General features: G+C 35.5%; 5 protein-coding genes across 5 annotated transcripts; 1 reads left to right on the top strand and 4 right to left on the bottom strand.

Annotated features, from left to right (window-relative positions):
• The first annotated feature begins 65 nt into the window (after positions 1 to 65).
• SMX4 (U4/U6-U5 snRNP complex subunit) lies at positions 66 to 453 on the top strand. The gene has a single exon (XM_020221357.1). It carries the CDS (start codon positions 89 to 91, stop codon positions 353 to 355), a length of 267 nt encoding a protein of 88 aa, XP_020076250.1. The 5' UTR covers positions 66 to 88; the 3' UTR covers positions 356 to 453.
• Positions 454 to 583: 130 nt separating this feature from the next.
• Positions 584 to 1,541, bottom strand: HYPBUDRAFT_241220 (uncharacterized protein; the record flags this gene model as incomplete). Its single annotated transcript, XM_020223273.1, has 1 exon — positions 584 to 1,541. Exon 1 carries the CDS (start codon positions 1,511 to 1,513, stop codon positions 584 to 586), a length of 930 nt encoding a protein of 309 aa, XP_020076249.1. The 5' UTR covers positions 1,514 to 1,541.
• Positions 1,542 to 1,659: 118 nt separating this feature from the next.
• HYPBUDRAFT_157271 (uncharacterized protein) lies at positions 1,660 to 4,215 on the bottom strand (the record flags this gene model as incomplete). The annotated part of the gene is made up of 1 exon (XM_020222280.1): positions 1,660 to 4,215. The coding sequence occupies one exon, from the start codon at positions 4,213 to 4,215 to the stop codon at positions 1,660 to 1,662; it is 2,556 nt and encodes an 851-aa protein (XP_020076248.1).
• A 3,053-nt stretch (positions 4,216 to 7,268) lies between these two features.
• On the bottom strand, positions 7,269 to 9,629 carry HYPBUDRAFT_148937 (uncharacterized protein; the record flags this gene model as incomplete). Its single annotated transcript, XM_020220164.1, has 1 exon — positions 7,269 to 9,629. The coding sequence occupies one exon, from the start codon at positions 9,627 to 9,629 to the stop codon at positions 7,269 to 7,271; it is 2,361 nt and encodes a 786-aa protein (XP_020076247.1).
• A 127-nt stretch (positions 9,630 to 9,756) lies between these two features.
• On the bottom strand, positions 9,757 to 14,959 carry HYPBUDRAFT_153073 (lysophospholipase). Its single transcript, XM_020221356.1, has one exon. The coding sequence runs from the start codon at positions 14,906 to 14,908 to the stop codon at positions 9,866 to 9,868; it is 5,043 nt and encodes a 1,680-aa protein (XP_020076246.1). The 5' UTR covers positions 14,909 to 14,959; the 3' UTR covers positions 9,757 to 9,865.
• Between the last annotated feature and the right edge of the window lie 151 nt (positions 14,960 to 15,110).

Here is a 15,110-nt window from a genome sequence, read left to right as displayed (position 1 = left end):
TTCGTACTTTTTTCCTCTTCATTAACTCGAAAGTTAATTCCAACTTCAACTATTGACTAACGAGTCTTGATAACCATAACCAAAAGATATGTCATCTGTCCAAACTGAGCTGCAGCAGCAAGAGCCTCTTGACCTAATTCGTTTCCAACTTGATGAATTAGTGCTTGTCAAATTAAGAGGAGCTCGTGAAATAAAAGGTAAATTACAAGGTTACGATTCCCACTGCAATATGGTATTAAGTGATGCACAAGAATACATATTTAACGAAGACTCTTCTGCTCCAATAATCAAGAAGACTGAGATGGTCTTTGTTAGAGGAGATTCGGTAATCCTTATCAATCCGATTGGAGAATAGATGATTGTTCTGTGTGTTTTTTCTTTTTCAACCAAACAATTAACGAAATTTGTATTTTAGGACTAGATCAATGGTTATCTAAAGAAAATTGTCTTTTCAGGCTTGCTTATTGTCCTCCTAGGATAGCTACATTGTATATTATTAATTATAAGATAATGATTCAATCATTTCCAAACAAGACTATAAAAAAATATTAATAAACGAAAAGAATGATAAAAAGTTATATAACTAATTGTCGATTTCCATGGAATCATCAAAACTTTGTAGTACTTGTTTCATTAATTCAATTTTCTTAGCGTTCAAACTCCATCTTTCTTTAGCTTCTGCACCATGCTCAATCAAATCCTTTATATTTATGGTTAAATTTTCAATTGACTTATCATACTCATCAACAACCGTAGAAGAATTACCAGCATCAATGGGTCTGGCCTTCGATATATCGTATAAAATCTTGTCAGAGTCAAGTCTTATATAAGCTCTTTCGTTCTTGATATGCTCATCTAAGTAATTAATTATATTTATCGAATGATTTGCTGTGGTAGTACCTTCTTCACCAACTTCATCAACAGTCTTCAATTGTCTCAATTTAGAGTCTATATCGGTGAAAAGATCTTTTAATTCTTGATGAGTGAACACTGAAGATTCTGGATTTATCCTTCTACTGGTATTACTATATTCCTGATCGTTTGCCTTATTAATAATTTTTGCTCTGGCACGTTTGCTGACCACTTCAGTTTGGAAATTCGTCAATAACGCATTCATATCATCAATCAATGGTTTCTTATTATCCTTGAAATCTGATATGCTTGATTTCAATTGACCCTTTCTCTCACTCAATTTATCATACTGAGACTCGAGATCTCCAAGGTATTGCGGTTTGATGCTTCTATTAATCTCTATATTATGACCCAAACGGTTGATGTGCAAACTGTATATCTCAGCGACCTTATTATATTCATATGTAAGCTTTTCTAGCCTGATTTTATCTGTTTCTGAAACTTTTTCCTCTTTTTCAACCAGTTCAAGTATAGCATTAGATGTCTCATAAATTTCTTGTCTTAATTTCGAGTATTGTTGTGCCACCTTATCATAGTTCTTGATATAGCTGGAAATCGCCTCATCTATGATCTCTTGCTGTTTCCTCGTTATTAATGACATTCTTGGTTTTAGTAAATGTCTCTCAAATACCTGAAGGCCTTGTATCTCTCGACTTTGTTTTTCTCTTTTTTTTTTTTTTTCTCTTTTAGCCTCGCTCATATTTCTACAGCTCACGTACTTACTATAGTACATTACTTATACATTGATTACTCTGGATTTGCACCAATAGCCCAGCCGAGACCGGATACGAAAAGATTTGATAACTTTTCACTTGCTTGGTTGGTGGTGTTGGTTGCGTCACTGATTAAGTCATTGGTCAAGGCACCCAAATTCTCCTTAACCTGATCAGTTCTTGTAGTTGAATGGGTGTTTGACTGAGATCTAGTTTGTAAACTTGCATACCAGTTTTCAATCTCTTGGTTAATGTTTTCCCATTGCGTTAGTAAAAGCTTACTATTATCGATGCTGGATTCGTTAGGTTTTATGAGCTTCAAGGCCAAGGCAAGCACTTCTCTCTGCTTTGTTAAAATGGAGATCTTTTCATTATTTATCGAAGTATCATAGTCACCAAACCATTCAGGAGAAATGAACTTACCGACTTGATAGAATGTGAGCCATAGAGAATTTAACTCATTTCCATTTTTATCCGAATAATGGGTTAGTAATTCTATACTATTTTTGTAAGCAAAGTCGAAATTGGTGTCGATTAATGCTGATTCAATGCATGCAGATTTTATCTTTGGTAAATATGTCATACTAATGTCAGATCCAGAATCATCTAAGAATATGAGAAAGTCAACAAATATTTTATAAAGTTTTTCGTATGCTAGATAAGACTTCGGGTTGTTTTCAAGGATGGTTGTAATCAAGTTTATTGGACTGTTCTTCCCGTCCGTTTCTTTAGAATCAACAAGACCAAATTGAGTGATTAATTGATATGGAGTGAAATGCTTCCCTCTTTCGACTACGATTTTAAAGTTCTTGATGTTGTTAATCACTTTAAGTAAATGCTTAGTCTTTATGATTGAGCCCCTATTTTCCTCTGACAATTCAGGATTCGAAGATAACAAATCAAATAATCGAACACATTTTGAAGCTAAATTCAATTTTCCTATTTTATCATTTAAATTTGATGCCTGGTTAAAAGAGTCCCAAAATTTTTTGTTTGCTAATTGGAAGTAGGTGTCAGCGGTTAATTTAAACTCATCCTCTTTATAAAATTCTTCAACAATATCAAATAAATTGAAAAACAAAAATCTTTCAACAATTAATCTGTTGATCTGGGATTCATGTTCTGGGTCAATTGCAATAAAAGCCTTGGAAAACAAACGTGCCGAAGATAAAAGTTGTTGGTAATTAGTTTCATTGAGCCCATGCATTATAATTGTAATTTCTTTCTCCTTGGATGAGTAGTCTAAAGCTCTCGAGTATCTCAACTTTAAAAACTGTGAAATAGTGAGTTTATTTATAGAATAGAGCTTTTCACAAGTTTCTAAAGTGTCTTGAAGAGTAGTAACCGCATCTGAGTTTGGTTGATACAATGAGCTAAGTTCATGATTTTTATCTATAAAGACCAAAAGTGAAGAGCAATCAGACCCAAATTTCTCAGGGTCAAAATCAACGTTCGATAGTATTTTCCCTGGGCCCAAGCTTAATGATAGGACGTTGAGGGTATCTCTTATATAGTCGTAAATTTTCAACATCTCAATGGAAGAGACGTTACTGGAATCCTCATGGAAAATAGCATAATAGTAACAGCTTGCTAAAAAATATTTAATAACTTCATTATAAGATCCAGGTGGAAAAGACGTGATTCCATCTTGTTTAAACTCAATGATAGAACTAATAGCTTCATACCACAATTTATATTTCTGAGAGGCTAACATTGCTTCAAAACGATTTTCATCAAATAACCAAGGCAAAAGAGGTCTGAAATCACTCTCGTAATGGCTAATTAACGGCAAAATCACATTTTTCATCCACTTGTTAACAGACAAGTGTTCGTTGGAGCTTTCTTCATTAATTGGGCTAATCAACACATCAAATTTTCCACTGAGTGAATTGATACGTACAAACTGGTTAAATCGGATTGAATCAGCTCCAGAAATACTTCCATAGTTTGACCAATAATACGTAAAAGGTTTTACTATTCCGGTATACCATTTTTCAAATGGGGGATATCCTTTTGACAACTCAAACAATTCATTGAATCTGCTTATGTCTAGGAAGTAGTTGGAAAGATTTATCGTCTTGGACACCGTGAAACGGTATAATATCTCTTCTTGAGAAGCGGTTGAGTCCAACAGGAAATCGTACGCTTGATTTTCAAACTGAATATCAACAACCAAATTCCGGGCTGTACTTATAATCAGCTCCGAATCATCACTTCCTAGCAAAATATCGTCACTCGAATTGGCTTTGTCTGTAAGCCAATTGGAAACTTCTTCCAAGTCCTCGCCGACGAGAGCCAAGTTGGCCTCTCCAAACGATGCCTGAACGAATCGTTTACATACAAATGCAATATCTTCAATCGGAACTGATGCTGGAGATGAGTAAAGTAACAAGAGGCCGAGTATATTCCTGATATTGGTGAATTGAAGCTTGGAATGGTGATTGACAGCATTTCCAATCACATCGAAGGCTTCTTTCAATCCAACCGAAGCAGTCTTCTGGTTTAAAGTCAACAACCGCGCAGCAGAAAGAAATATCTTTGCATCAAATCCACCACTTTCTCCTTCTTCTAAACTTCTTGACGAATTCATTTGGATGAAACTGTTGGTTCTATGGTATTTAAAGTACTGTGATCTTAAAAATGTATTGAATGATTTTGCTTTCGTGGTTTGAAGATCCGTACACTTTTTTCTTTTGATTCTTTTTTTTTTTTTTGAAATTTTCATTACGCGCGCGTATAAACCTTCAAATCTTTCTATTCAGCTTAATTGTTTATGCTATTTATCAATAAACATAGTATTTGATAGAGCGTTACTGTGTTCATACGAGCGGATTCAAAAGCCGACCTTTGAAAATTTATGATAAATCTTTTAGATTTAAGAACCTTTGTTTGTTAAATTTATGTACATTTGCAAGAAACCAATCCATCAGCCGCTGAATATACTAAAAACTTGGAATTCTAAAAGAACTGCTACTTTATTAACTTCAAGATTTAGGAAACAGGCTGATTCCATCCGGAACATGTCACAACACGAACCACATATTGGCAACAGAAGTAATTATGTGGCAGACCACAAGCATTCGACTAGTACAAGCACAAATGCGCTTGATTTAATTAAAGATATAGATTTTTCGTCGTCGTTTTCAGATAACTCCAAGTCCGACTACTCATCCAACGAACAAGACGATTCTGATTTGTTTGATCCTGCTGATTTAGAGGGTCTTGTGCTACCTTCCGCTTTGAAAAAAGAAACCGCCCAAGAATCTAATTTACAGCCATCATCGTTAATGAAAATTAAAGAATCAGAGCATGATAAGAGCCTACTGTTGAAAGATGCATTCATAACGCAGCCGTCTCTTCTTCGGCCAGTTGCTAATGTTGCAGCTCCTGAACAACATGATTCTCCACAAGCATATATAAGGAACCCTTCCTCTACACATCAATCGCCGACACATGACTCGATTCGTCCTCCTTCCATTACCAATTCACCTATAAAGCCTCAGGGCTTTTCTGTTCACCAACTAATGCAACTTGGTGGTGCACCTCGTAATTTCGAGCCTCTGACTTCCCAAAAATCCTCTCCAATAAAGCCAATCACTTCGTCTCCAAATGATACGAACAAACGAAAGTTTTCTCCGATAAAGTCTAATAATTTTGTATCGCCAGTCAAGAAAGTTAAACCGGTAAACCTTATGCAATCTCGTGGGTTCACCACATCTGCCAACCCTAAGCTCAAAGATATATACCCTACTATTCAATTAGCAACTCAAAAACCAATGTCGGTTCAAGAGAATACAGAGATTAAACCAAGCATTTCATCTACAAAAGACCTAAAAAATGTAAAGCCAATCGTTCTCTCTAGTGAACAAGAATATGTCTTGCAATTAGCAAAAAGGGGACAATCGCTTTTCTTTACAGGTTCAGCTGGTACTGGTAAATCTGTATTGTTAAGATCTATTATTAAATCGTTGAAAAGTAAATATGACCCAGATCATGTTGCTGTTACTGCATCGACCGGTTTAGCTGCATGTAATATCGGGGGTGTAACACTTCATAGTTTTGCAGGAATTGGTTTGGGTGATGGAAAGGTGGAAGATCTCATTAAGAAGGTCAGAAAAAATAAGAAAGCAATAAGGAAGTGGGTGAATACAAAAGTTTTGATTATAGACGAAATTTCAATGATCGATGGTAGGCTTTTAGACAAGTTAGATCAAATTGCTAAAAAAATACGCCATTCTCAAAAACCTTTTGGTGGAATTCAGATAATTGCATGTGGAGATTTTTATCAATTACCACCCGTCAGTAAGCCAAAGACTTTAGAAAATGGTGAAGAAGTGGAAGATAATGCTTTATTTGCTTTTGAATCTGAGTCTTGGAATAAAACAATTAAAGCATCAATCATTTTGAAAGAAGTATTCCGTCAGAAAGGTGATCAAGTTTTCATTGATATGTTGAATTCTATGCGTACTGGTATTGTCAGTCGTCGAACTGAGGTGGAATTTCAAAGATTGAGCCGTCCTTTAATTTGCCCTGCTGGGATTGTTCCAACTCAGCTTTTTGCTACAAGGACTGAAGTTGATGATGCAAATAAAAGAAAACTTAACCAACTTGATGGTCAAACTCGGTGTTTTAACTCAATAGATGGTGGATCATTGGCACCCAACATTCGACAAATTTTTTTGAATAACTTTCTAGCCCCACAAAGATTGTTTTTGAAAAAAGGTGCTCAAGTTATGTGTATTAAAAACTTCGATGAAACTTTAGTGAATGGTTCCTTGGGACAAGTTGTTGATTTTATCGATAGGGATACTTACATGTGTCATTCTGCTTTTGAGGAATATCCAGATCTCACTATAAACGAAATCAAAGACAAAATTCAAGAGTCTCATGAGCTGAAACAGAAATCTGAAGAAGGAGATGAAGAGACCGAGAAAACTAAACCAAAAACTAGATTGGATTCTGTTTTTGAATTCCTTCTGAGTTACGAAAATAAGTCTTTCGATACAGATAGCGAGGAAGAATTGTTCTTGCAAAATTCCCAAAGAAAAATGGAACTTTTAAATATGCTTCGACAATCCTCTACTGGTGAAAAATTACCGCTTATCAAATTTTTACTTCCTGATGGTGTTAATACAAGAGATGTTTTAGTAGAACCTGAAACATGGACTATCGAAGATGACAAAACGAAACAGGTTCTAGTAAGTCGTACCCAATTGCCTTTAATGTTAGCATGGGCTTTGTCAATTCATAAAGCTCAAGGTCAGACATTGTCAAAGGCAAAGGTCGACTTATCAAGAGTTTTTGAGAATGGACAAGCTTATGTCGCTTTATCGAGAGCAGTTTCGCGAGACGGTCTTCAAGTTTTAAATTTCAGAAAGGAGAAAGTAACAACCCATCATAAAGTTCAAGAATTTTATAAATATTTGATAACTGCTGAAGAGCTTGCTAGCATTTCATATGAAGATGAGTCGCGTCCCATCTTGTCGATGGAATTGGGGGAGAAGAAATTATATTCTGATACTAAGGCTTAATTTATGCTTGAAAGGATTATATATTTGGAAATGATAAACGTTATGTAACTAATATACAATAGTATGAGTTTTTATATACAAGGATGAATATTGGGTAGTCCTAATTCACGTTCTAATAGTTTAAAAAATGAGTTTTAGGAAGCCTCAATAGGGGTTTTATATTTACAATATCATTCAAATCATTAAAGAGCATAAGACGAGTAAGTTTTTCTAAATCTTCTTTCATCATAGGATTTGTCTGGCCAGCTATTTTATAATTATTCAAAAACACCACCATATTCTTCTTTGTTTCTGCTGATGAGAATGAAAGGACCTTGTTGATGTATAAGTTGAATAAGTCCATTTGAGGATTCTTTACACCAGAAACATCGCTTATTATATTGTCGATAGATTTTGAGGTAATAGGAACAAATGCTAACTGTGGAATTAAGCATTCTATTCCAGTTATGAATAGGTTCGACATGTCTTTGAAGTCCTGTCCAACAAGCTGATGTGGGTGTATGATAATGTTACAAGGATTTGCTCCAGTTGTCTGTTTTTGAAAGAATGTTTCTAGTTCCGTTGTTGAGAGAGTTGAAAACTTTTCTTTCGTTGAAGCTTCAAGGCTCTTGCACAAGTCGAGCAATTCAAAGCTTGGAGGTAAGACTATCAAGATAGGCTTATTGTTTTGGTTTTGTCTGAATGCCTTTATTCCTTTACTGATTATTCGAGATAGTGAGTTACTTTCAAGCTTTCCCGTATCACCTGCCTTAAGCAACAGTTTGTAATACGATAGCCTGGTCTTCAATGACTTTTTCTCTAAATTTTTTAGACCGTTCACCTCCACAATTTTCTTCATTAAGTTCAAAGAATCAATTTTCTCTGGTGAGAATTTAGTAACATCAAAGTTCACTAGATCAACTGTATTTTTATCTATTAATGCTTCCACAAAAGAAAGATTTATCTTTTCAATTTTTGAAGGGTCAAAATCACCTTTGATACTACTCATAAGGTTGTAAGAGCCAATTGATAACAACCTCCTTTCTTGGTTTGAAAATAACCACTGGGAATCCTTGAAGCGTATCATCTTTTCAATGATTGATGTCTGATAGTCAGCATTTATCTTATTCGTAGATTTTTCAATTATATACTTAGTTAGGTCACGACGGATTTTAGAGTCGACATTGGACCTAATTTGTTCAGTCTGGCGGTAAATACTCTCATATATAGGGGACTCATGCTTTTGAAGTGATAGTTGATAAGCCAATCGATGGTAGGGTGGTTCGGGTTGAGTTATGAAACAAAACTGGATTTGCTTATAGAAATGCTTTTTCTTTTCCTTAACTAGGAGCTTCAACAAAGACAGATTCGGGGTTTCCTCTATAGATTTATTCTTATACTGTGGAATTACTTTACGGTCGATGAGTTGAGAGTTCAACTTTTCTTGCAGATACACAAAGCTTGCATGATCGAAACCACTCCCGCTAGGTGAACTGTTCTTTCCGGCTATGTCTTCTATGGCTTTTTTTTGATCAAAATTTCCATTGAAAAATCTTCTCTCGGTATCTTTCAATCTCTTAAGTAGATCCGCTGAAAATGTATCAAAGTGTAAGTTTTGGATTTCCTTAGTACATCGTTCTATCTTGGTTATGTACTTCTTCTTTTCGCCAACAACACTGATTGTTTTGGAAGCATGGATTTGTGAGCTGCTTAATTGAATATCAAAATCGTCCACAGCTAAGAATTTACAATCAGTAAATTGTTGTGAAAAGCTCTTTTCGTTCTCGAAAATCATCTTTTCTAATCTATCTGGTGTTGTCACTAATACTTGAGGGGGTATATCGTTAGATTGGGGCCCAGAACTGATCTGGAGTGATTTTCCATCTGAAAATGCAAATTCTACTAATAGTGGTCTCCGAACAACTTCGTAATTTTGTTGATCGTTATCAGTTTGATACTTTAATTTATGAGGACAGCAATTCACTGGAAGACCTAAAGCTAAGTTTTCAACATAATAATGGTATCTTTTTATCAATTCATCTGTAGCAACCACAATAACACTATCTATTGAGGTCGCCCGGTTTTCTAGAGCACCAAATCGAGGGATTTTCGACAAAGCTACTTGTAATGCAAACAACATAATGGAGAGAGACTTTCCGGAACCCGATGAGCCCCTAAATATAAGACTGTGGTTTGAGTTCAAGGTTGCCAATATCGACCTTTGATCTCTAGTTGGGAGGACATTGTCAACCGTATTACTTTTTAATAGAAAATTATTGAGCTTTTGTTGGAAGAAAGGTAAGATCCCTAAATCAACAAAGCTATTCTTGTTATTAGTGGGATCGTACTCTAATTTTATGGATAGACCATCATTATGATCGGCTTTTGGAAAGGTTCTGTTTCGTATTGTACCTGCACCAACATTATATGCTCGAGATTTTAGGGGTACCACTAGTCGAATACGTTCAGTCCTTTTAGCCAAGCCTCTGAGCATATCTTCGAATTGAGCGAATAGGTCTATATCAATTCTTTGTTCCTAATCACTTGTTGAAACTTTTTGATCATAAGTTTTTAGCGCAGAGATGATATTTTTCGCTCGATTTTTTACAAAACTTCAAAACTACCAGTTGAGGCTGTCTATTTTGAGCATATATACATGCTTTGAATAAATATTATATAAGAAGTTTATGAAATAAAGGCTAGATGATAAAGTTTATAAGATGAAAGAGATTAAATTGAATTTCTTCTGTAAAGTGATCTAGGAACATCACCACTTCTTATCTTGGACTTGTCTATCATACCTGCGATTTGAGGGAGACGGCCATTCTGTTCCCAGTTGCTAAGTAAGCTATCCGCATATGCTAAACCAACATGATGAATTTCATCAAATTTTGCAAAGTCTAATGTTGCATAATCATCAATTGGAGGTCTCAAGTATATGACTCCTGGTGTTTTTTTAGCCATCTCTAATGCATTAACACTTGCAACATATGCTAATCTCAATTGAATGTCCATCATATTTGGTACATTTGGATGTTTCGAAAATGGATTCCACCTATTGAATAATACCCAGAAACCAGATAATGTGTCACCATAATTCATTGGGGTCCTATCATCGGCTGAACCAACATCAACTGCAATAATATATTTTGCACCTTTCTTCTTCATTTCCATGACAGGCAAATTATCTAGATAGCCACCGTCTAGTAACATACATCCATTGAATGCAATTGGGGGTAATAAACCTGCCAATGACATTGAAGCTCTTATGAATCGCCATGCATATCCGGATTCATGGATATCCATAGTAGAGTTGGTGATATTAGTAGAGTTACAAAAGTATTTGATCCAAAAATCTTCAATTTCTGCAAAACCAAATAATTTCCATATACCCCTATTGAATTCATACCCTGTGATATATGAGGTAACTGGATAAGTTAAATCAAAAATAGATCTCCATAATGACGAAACACGTTTTGCAAACTTTTTGGCTCTACCGTATATAGAAACAATATTATAATCCATTGCATATAATCCACCAACAAAAGATCCTATTGAGGTACCCCCAATTAAATCAATAGGAATACCGTGCTTTTCAAGGGCCATGACAACACCGACATGAGATATACCACGGGAACCACCGCCACCCAAAACCAATCCGACGGCTTCATTAGAAAGTATTCTAGCTAATCTTAAGAAATCGTTCTTATGAGATTGAACCGATTTATATGCCATGTTTTCCGTTCTGTTGAGACGAGAATTCAATTTGACCAATGAAGACATGGCTTTTGATTTGACATTTTCAAATTTAATCTTGATGTTAGGATTGGTTTTGCTGCTAATTTTTGCAGCTAAATCACTTATGATATTTGGCTTTTTCTTATTCTGTTGTCTATTTTTATCTCTATTCAATTCCATTTGAATATGATGGTGTCCTTGAACCCAAATTCTGTTTTTCAACCATATACTAGTTGATCCAGGAACGACATATTTGTCAGGATGGATCAAACATAAATCAGTTCTTGCAGTAGTTTTCAATTTTATGAGTAATCTTTCATAGTCACCAGCATTGATTGCGACATCATCATCTTCTGCATCGGCTAATAATAAAATACAATCACCTTGAGATATACAAGTAGATGTCCAATTTGATTTTATGGGGGTGTCACATACATAAACAATCGTTTCATACTCTTCCTCTAAGTATGCGAAATAACCTGAAAGTTTCAATTGAGCTAATCTTTCATCAAACGCATGGCGACCAAGATGAGTCAAGGTAGATGCTTGGTCTAGAGCAATAACATTACGACCAATTGATTTTAAGGCACTTACCAATTTGTCTGCAAATTCCCTCACGGGTAACCCACTAACTGAAGGAAGAATGGTGATTGTTTTGTAATCGTTACTAATATATGGGGTTGTTGACGTAGGTATTGGAGCAACAGAAGTATTCATATATTGATTGTGGGGATGCTTATTACCAGATTGCTGTACCATTCTGCTGGCAACAATTCTGGAAACTTTAACCATTATTGAAGGATTTTTCAAGGATAGCATCTCAAATAAAGTTCTTGGAATTCTAGCAGTTTCAGAGTCCCTTACTGCAATAAGAGAATTCGTTCTGCGAGATGCCGTCAAAACTTCAACTTCACCGATAGATTCACCATGTCCGTACTCACCCAATACTTCATAATCTTCTGATGATAATTGATTATGATTTGAGTTATGTCTATTATTAGTAGTTTCATCTATTAGGTTATCATTGTAATTATGAATGTCCGCAGTAGAACCATTCAAATGAACCTCACTTTTACGAGGATTATTATTTTTGATAACCCTAAACCTACCACTTAAAACTATATGGAAACCATTAGCAACATCACCTTGAGAGCAAAGTACATCCCCAGCAGGAATATGGCACCATTCTAAGGCATAATCAATTATCAAAATTTCTTTTGACAACAATGATTTCAATTTGGAGGCAACAGGCAATTGTAAGAAATAGTATTTATCAGATAATTTTGAAAAGTCGGACTTGGAAATGTGAGCAACGATACATCCTTTATCCTTGAGCGTCCTAATAGAAACTAATGACCTAAAACCAACAATTGAGCTAATGTATCCAGCCAATCCACCGGGTTGAACGCTGTAAAGCTTTTTGAATGATGAGGGCGCTTCTGTATCCGTTGAATTTGATTTATAATAAACATCCAAGGATCCATCAATAACGTAGTATAATCCTGAGTTAAACGAGCCTTGTTCAACGATTGTCTTATTAGGTTGGATGTACTTGACTTCGAGATATTTACCGAATTCATTCTTGATATCATTAAAATTCAAATCAGATGAATGGGAGCCTGCTTTATTTTTTAAACCCTGACCATTTACTAGATTATTAATGATACTTGAATCGCCAACATTTTGATTCTTCAATTGAGATTGGCTTATAGTATTATAAACTTTAGTGGGAATTGGACTATCACTTCTAGAGTTCAAGCTGTGAAGAGAGTCGAGCCTATTCCTCCCAAGTACCGTATCGTAAATACTGTGTTCCAATCTGTTATTCAGATTTCCGTTCAAAAGGTTGACTTGTGAAACACTATTTCCATTCATCAAACTCGATAACCCAACAACAGATGAGTTTACGGAAGAAGACATACTCCCGTTTAATGGCTCATTGTTAATCAAGACATTATTTTCATCAATACCAATTAATTTGAACACATTTTCAACAATTGCAATTCGCAAAGAAGTTTCTTCGGTTTCTTCACGATCACCTGAGAATTCAAGTTCCCTTATGTCTTCGACTTTTCCATGGTCCCTCTTTAACGGAGTAGGGATATGCAGTTTCACAGTTGTACTTGAAGGCTTGCTAGAATGAGAAGGGTGAGGACGGGTAGATGTATTAGATGAACTTTGAGAGTTCAATTTGTCATTGGACTCTTCAGATGGATCGGGGTGAACTGCAGTTGCGTGGGACTGATAGTAATCAGATCGTCTAGATAATGGAACGGATGATAATAAGTCCCCAGGGTGGGACGATTTTGATCTTGAATCTAAAACAACGTATCTGGAAGACGATTTTTTTGCCGAATGTCTTGAACTATTATTCACTGTACCCTTAGTTAAAAATGGTGGTCTCTTTTCGATTTTATCTCCATTTTCATTTGATTTTGTATTATTAGATTGGCTGTCTTTTGATTTATCATCAGGTTTGCCATAAAATCTTTCAATGACACCTTCATGTAAATAGCTTGGTAATTTTGTATCCTCCTCTGAATTGTTAAGTTTAATCTCACTATCGAGAATCTGGCTAGTCAAGCCAAGATAATTGTGAATGGTATTCATAGTGACCTTGTATAATCTAGTTAAAACCATGGTAACAATATGAGAGGTTGCTTTTGGATATTTTGACTGGACTCTTTGAAATGCCAGATATGGAATAATGGCAATTGTAGCACTTGTATTAGCATGACTTTTTTTCTTATCATCAGATTTTGACAAAGGCTTTGGTCTGGCAATAATATCTGGGTAGCAATAGCTAGATGATTTCCACTGAGATTCATGAGGTGGCGAAGGAGGTATTCCACTCGGAGAGCCTCTAATAGTATGGCTTGTAGGACTCTGATCTGGACGTCTGGGCTCTGGCTGTAAAACATTAGTATCCATTGGAGTTGGAGTACTCGAAGGAATTGGAGAATTTGGTAAAGATTCTAAGTATTGTTCAGGTAAAGGTGACTGGTTTTTGGGATAAGAAGGGCGTGGATAATCAAGAGGAGAAATACCACTATCATTCGGGCTATTATTTTGTAAAGGGTTAATATGAAAGGAAGCTTTGGTGTTATTTTGTCCATTCAGCTTTTGAGTCAAATCGTAATTTTGAAAGTTTTCAACACTAACCCCAGTGCTGCCAGCGATACTTGATAAATTAGTATTAGAATGTTGAACCTTAGAATATAAAGGTTTGAAAAGGTCGAGGGTATTAATCAAAGAAGAAAGTGGAGATCCACTTTTAACTTCATTCAATAGCTGATATCTTTGATCACCAATTCTTAGAATATCTCCCTTTTCATAGTCAATTTCATCGTCACTTTCCAAATCCCTTGGGCTATTCTCCAGTGAATTAGCAAACGAGTCATTGATTTTTGTATAAACTTGAAGAGTACCGTCAACTACAATGGAAAATCCCAATTTTTCATCAAGATACAATATTTCATCACATGATAGCTTTTGAGTGGTCATATTTTTAGTTAGTTCATGGAAAACTGGTCTTTCCAAATAACCAAACACTTTGATTGCACTTAAAAATTCATCCAAGTAATTGGAAGTAGATTTATTTTCCCCACGATGCTTTTTATTGGTCATGTCATTTACAATATCGATATCTTTATGCTTTTTGGACTTGATCCCCGGTTGGGTGTCTTTTGAATAGCCTGTCAAATAACGATAACGAACAATGATAAAGGATATGCCCAACATGATTGATAAAGTAACCAATATCAGAGAAAGCGATAACGTAACCTGATAATTGATCGAAAGTAAGTTCAATATTATAGTTGGAACAATTACCACCACATAGTTCATTACCTTGAAAAATATCCACAGCCAGAACCATAATGTAGCGGTCACTATGGATATAGAAGAGGAAGAATCTCTCGCCGGCGGTAAAATCAACGAGGGACTCAAGCTAGCGGATAATGAGGAGATCAGAGCTGTTTCCAGGGTCACTACAGCTGATGCCAGCGTCAGCAAGGACTCCAAAGACAACGACATTGAATCCATAGAACACACTTATAAAGATTGGGGATGATAGTATACTTCAAGAGAAAAAGGAGTAAAGTAAGTTGGGGGTGTCTCACTTTTCAATTTTGCTATTGTCTCACTTTTTAATCGGTTATGGAATCTACGCTAACAAAAAAATGATTCTACGAATTTCCATAATACATATGTTTTGTACAATATTCTTATTATCACA

The sequence above is a fragment of the Hyphopichia burtonii genome (genome assembly GCF_001661395.1).
Source record: "Hyphopichia burtonii NRRL Y-1933 unplaced genomic scaffold HYPBUscaffold_4, whole genome shotgun sequence".
Lineage (NCBI taxonomy): Eukaryota > Fungi > Ascomycota > Pichiomycetes > Serinales > Debaryomycetaceae > Hyphopichia > Hyphopichia burtonii.
This window is presented reverse-complemented; position numbering and strand designations above follow the sequence as displayed.

Bases quoted from the DNA above. Each gene is read 5' to 3' on its own strand.
- SMX4 (XM_020221357.1), top strand. From the start codon at position 89: ATGTCATCTGTCCAAACTGAGCTGCAGCAGCAAGAGCCTCTTGACCTA.
- HYPBUDRAFT_153073 (XM_020221356.1), bottom strand. From the start codon at position 14,908: ATGTCGTTGTCTTTGGAGTCCTTGCTGACGCTGGCATCAGCTGTAGTG.